The 5,427-nt window shown below is 39.9% G+C and overlaps 1 protein-coding gene across 1 annotated transcript in view; it reads right to left on the reverse strand.

The window, feature by feature from the left end:
* FYB1 (FYN binding protein 1) overlaps positions 1-5,296 on the reverse strand; it is a 121,683-nt gene extending 116,387 nt beyond the window's left edge. Inside the window, exon 1 of the mRNA XM_045021872.1 lies at positions 2,854-5,296. Within this exon, the coding sequence (XP_044877807.1) occupies positions 2,854-2,856 (3 nt within the window). The 5' untranslated portion in view covers positions 2,857-5,296. The remainder of the gene's footprint in view (positions 1-2,853) is intronic.
* Between the last annotated feature and the right edge of the window lie 131 nt (positions 5,297-5,427).

Consider the following 5,427-nt stretch of genomic DNA (forward strand, 5'->3'; position numbering starts at 1 on the left):
CTTCTGTCTAGAGCCTTCCCCACCTACAGATTGAAAAACACAATACACACATCTTCCCCTTCTTCTTCTATACAGTCTTCAACAAGAATTAATAGTTAAATTCTAGAGCCAAATGAGTCACCAGTTTCATCATTCCTCCTCATCTGGTCAACTTCTGGATTAGGTGCCACAGGACTCTTTGCTGCTTTTACAGATCCAGACTAACACAGCTACCCCTCTGATACTTCTGGATAAGGGTTTATTTTATCAATTCACCTGGATTCTCAAGTCTCAAATGTTCTCCTGTTTCATGCAACAGGTTTAACACTCTTATCAATAGGATTATCCTACTTCAGGGAGGCTGGGAACTAAGGATTATTTCTAACTGCATTACGCAGCTGGGTTTGAAATCAGAGAATGCTACCGATTTCTCCTGAATACATTAATCAGTTTCAGCCATGTAGTAACTTGGGTTCAGTTATATCCATTGACAGCAACTAGCATTGCCCAGTATTTTTCTCATCCAGTGTTATCAGACTGGGCTTTTGATTTAAGGTGAGGTAAGCTTCCAGCTGCATTATGGCAGTAAGGTGAAGCCCTGAAACTTCTCAGATATAGCATCCCTTAGGCTTGCACACTTTAGACAAGGTCACTTAGAAGAACGCGCCTAGAAAAACGTTTTGCATGCTTCCAGACCATGGCTGCTGGTGTGTGTTGAAACATAAGCAAATGTCAATATTGGGTCCTGGTCATTAGATGATTAAGTGGACTCCTGGATCTATCAATCTCACGCCTTAGTTCATTTCCACTTCCTGCAGTTTTGCAGAATATTGCTTATTTGCCTTTGAGAGATTTCTGGGATGCTTGTGATGCTCAGCAGAAGAGTTGAAAACAGTATCTTTGAAACAGTAGTATAAAATTGTCAGTTTAAGATAAATCTAGCATAAAAATGCAGTTATTTTATAGTACTTTGAATTGTCAGTGAAATCTGGATTCAGACTCAGCAACTTGGAGAATTTTTTTGGTAATTTTAAAGAAAAAAGCAGCTCTATTGTTCTTTATTTTCAAACGATATTGGAGCACAGAACTGGTGCACTCCACACACTTGCATACATACTCCCTACACTGAAACAACCCCATTTGGGTGAGCAACCAGACATTTGAATTGTGCCAATAGAGTAGCTGTGTGCCAGCCACACACATTTAAATATGGAGATTTGCAAGTGCTAAGGGTACATGCAAATTTGGGGCCTTTATTGACTAGCTCTAGTGATAAGGATGGAATTTCTGCAATAAATAGAAAAATCAACGTGTTATGATTGTGGGATGCTAGTCTTGTACAAATTTAGAGCCAATTTTTCCGCTCAGTTACCCCTGTGTAAAACTAGTGTAAATTACCTTCAGTGAATGAATTAAATTACACTGGTGTAACAGAGCAGAATTTTGCCTTTAGATATTAGATAGTGGCTATCATGAATACTAGTAATTAAAATCAAAGTAAATTAGTGATGAATGAGATGCCATTTTTACATATCCCAAATTTTACTCTAAGGCTTTGAAGCCATTCCTCAGACTTATGAAAGATTTCATCATTAGAGAAGGGCTCAGCCAAAAGCCCAGATCCATAAATTCCAAACTTTGTGTGTGGTGGTGCAGAATAAACCTGGATCTGGATCTGAACATTTGCACATCATCTTTCTCTATATGATGACCTGACCAAATCCCCCTGAACTTTGGGGTGTTTAGACTCTGGAGCCAGATCAGAGTCTTTCAGATTGTGTTAATCTGTTTATAAGTTCCATGTCAGTGCAATTGTGTGAAAGTGTTCAAATGAAGAATCTCTTACAGAATCATTACCCTTAATGAAAGGTTGCTTCATTTGCATATATACCATGATGAAAATATATAGACACACAGTACTTCTACATCACCCCCAGAGGAAAAGGAAGCCCATACTAAAAGCTACTCTCATTCAGACTTCATATTGTTCACCCCCTAGCCACCATCTACTGTCTCCAATCATTGATCAGGATTTCCTAATGAAATATCAAAAAAATTTAAACTTTATAGTATTATACAGAAGACTTGTATTCTACTGAAGTTTTATTTTTAAGGAAAAATCTAAGATTTACTAAAATGTGCAGCTCTATTGTATAGACACATAAAATGCTTTAAGTTTTTTATCTATGATGTTCTTACATTTCAGATTAGGACACTGGAAAGGCTTTCTGGAGGTCTAATTAAGGTGCTTGACTCATTCCCATTTCCAATGTGTGGCTGTTGCGCTACACTCACATTGGCATCAGACTCCCTAAGATACACCACATTTTCTTCCCTGCTTATTCTGGAAGGAAACAATTGTTTTCACTTTCTTAATTTCAAATGCTAGAATCAGTAAAATACACCCTTTCATGTACAGATCACTTGGGCCATATCTACATTACAGTGGCACTGCAGGTGTACCACTATAATGCTATACTGTAGATGCTTCCTACCTCAACGGAAAGGGATTTTCCATCAATGTAGTTATTCCACTTCTCTGAAAGGCTACAGCTAGGTTGATGGAGGTGTTCTTCCACTGACCTAGCTGCATCTACACCTAACTACAGCACTCAGAGCTGTGAAAAACTGTGTGCCCTGAGTGACAATCAGGTTGCTCTAATTTTTAAGCGTACACCAGGCCTTGGGAAGAGACAGTAAAGAAATAAAAAAGTTTCATCATTCACTAAATAGCAGGAAGTTCGACTGCAGGGAACTGAAATGAAAATTGCTGGGAGCAGACGAACTTTTACAGTCATGTCCACTGTAGTTTTAGTCCTAGGTCATATGGCATGTGTGTATGAAAAGTAAATGAATAGAAAATTCTGTACTTACCATAGCTTCAGCAACTCAGTGTCTGCAAGTCTGGTAAAGAGCATGTACTGCAATATTGTGAGGCAAAAATGTTTCTGTCCTTCAGAGTGCACTTCCTTTTTTGAAAGTCTATGTGGTCTGTCCAGCCTTCACAGGAAGCCATAACAGCAAAATCCTTGTTTTGCATATTATCAGAGGCCTAACAATGCTTATAGCTGTATGTATTTTCTTGGGATACAATGTAGTGCTGAGAAGGACAAGTGAAAGTGAAATGACATATGTTCATTATACAATCTTCAAAAGGATGATAAACAGGTTATGACTAGGTGAGAAAATAGTATAAACATTTTCCCACTAGTGTTTGGTTGAGTTCAAAATAGTATTTTGACTCCTTTCTTTTTAAAAGCCTTCCATGCTTGCTTTCCAGCAACATTCAAATGCTCAGGCTTTGCTAACATCCTCCTGAATCCGTCACCTTCCTGCTCTAACATTGAGGGGTGTTTGGAATTTGAATCCAGAACCCTGCCTATAACGGGTGGAGCAATAACCCTCTGTTCAAACACCTCTGAACATTTGGCTGTTCAAAATTCAACTCTAGATCGAAACAGAAAGGAATGATCAAACATGTTCCTGCTCTCTCACAGGGGGAAATGTGGTCAAGCTAGTTTCTCTATGCCTCAGTTCCCCTCTGTAAAAAAACGGGAATAACAGTACTTCCCTATCTCACAGTGTGTTGTGAGGATCACTACACTACAATATTGTGAGGTGTATCGGTACTTCTTCAATGGGAGCCTATAAGTAATTAAGATAGGTCCATGCTACAAAAGTCTAATCTCTCTTTAATTAAAAAAAGAGAGCCCCTCTAATCTATTTGCTTAGATAGCAAAAATCAGAAGTAGGGGGAGCGATGGTGCCTTTTCTGGTGTTCTTATCTTTTGTCAGCAATGCCTCCCTCAAAGCCTTTCTGTAAGAACCTTCAGCGACTCAGAGCCTGAGGCAGATGTGAGCCAACTCAGCCTGCCTCACATTTCTTGTGAAATCAGTAAGGGCGTTTTCATGCAGAATAATCACTCTGGCATGCTTTGAGCAGCATGCACGTAGAGTAACCCACGTGTGCTATTTTCCGCCCCTGAGTTTTACAATGGGTGTGAAAGCTTTAAGTATAGATTTAGAAACCTCTGTCATGAGCAGCAGAAACAATAGCTCTGGCAAGAGTGTCTTTTGGTGCTATGTTCACTTGCTCTCCCACACTCACATATAGTAGTTCTCAAATGTTGCCTCTCCTGGCTCACAAAGAATTCATAATAAACCAAAACTTTAGTTCCATGAATATTCAGAGCTTTAAAAACTAGGAAACCCCCCCAAATAGTTTCTTAAACATTTTATTGACTAAGCATGTGGATCTAACTCTCAACAGGATGTGCGGTGAAGAGCAGGAGATGAGATAGTAATTAAATTAGATAAAGGGTTTTTTTTAGAAAAATGTGATGTCACAATAATGGGATTCCACCGAGACCAGTAACTCTTCACCCAGCTCAACATATAAAAAGTCTGACATGTCATTGTGAGGATCCCCAAAACATCACCCAAACCCAAAGCCAATTTAAATGTTACTCTTCCGATCTACAACTACTACAGCCTAGTTTTTATACAGTGCTTTTTCATCAGCAGATCTCAAAGTGCTTTACCAAGGAGGCAAGTACAATTATCCCCATTTTACAGAGGGGGAAAATGGAGGCAAGATAGGTGAAGTGACATGCCCAAGATCACCCAGTGGCAGAGTCAGGAATAGAACCCAGTCCCAATGCAATGTTCCACCCACTAGGCCACTCTTTCCCACACTAAGTACTGAGAGTCATCGGGGTACTTCCTCCTCATGTCTGATGTATGCAAAAATATTCCGAGCTACATTCTCATTTGCTCTCGCAGTGTAAAGGAAGCCTTAGTATAAATATGAATCAAGCCCACTAATTTTTGTGTTACAGCTATAACCAACAGCAAACAAACAGATGAAAGGCAGGTTAGATTTTGGTCAATGAGAAAATGATTTGATATTCATATGTAAGTTATTTTTTTCAATGTTATGCCTCACTCTGCTAGCTGAGGACAGAACCTGTGTTTGAAGAGAGCAAGGAAGAAAGCTAGAACAGACAAAGAACGTTAAGAAGCCAGTAAAGCTGGGGAGTTGGGGAGAGTCCAAGTTGGGAGCCTGTCAGGTTGTCTGGAAAGTTGCAAGGAGGCCTGAGGAAGAGGTTGTGGGGAGTATCTAAAGCTGGGTATCGGTCATGTCCCGGAGAGGGCGTGGGAACTTGTCAGTGCCTACCCGCATCGTCTGAAATTTGACCATCACTAATTCCAGGCAGGACACTGCCAGCCCTGCAGCCCCTGACTCCTCACTTGCAGATCATGCCCCTGCTAGCTAAGCAACATGGATCAAGGAAACAGTAAGTCGAGAGCCACAAAATATGTAAGTGATTTACATCAATACTTCTTTTTTGCCAATAATGACAAATGATTTTTTCTTGGCGGCATTGGGTAGCACGTATCCCAGTGCTAAAAGGAAGCAAATAAAAATGCACATTGAACACCAGTCAA

This window comes from Mauremys mutica, chromosome 6 (genome assembly GCF_020497125.1).
Source record: "Mauremys mutica isolate MM-2020 ecotype Southern chromosome 6, ASM2049712v1, whole genome shotgun sequence".
Taxonomy (NCBI): domain Eukaryota; kingdom Metazoa; phylum Chordata; order Testudines; family Geoemydidae; genus Mauremys; species Mauremys mutica.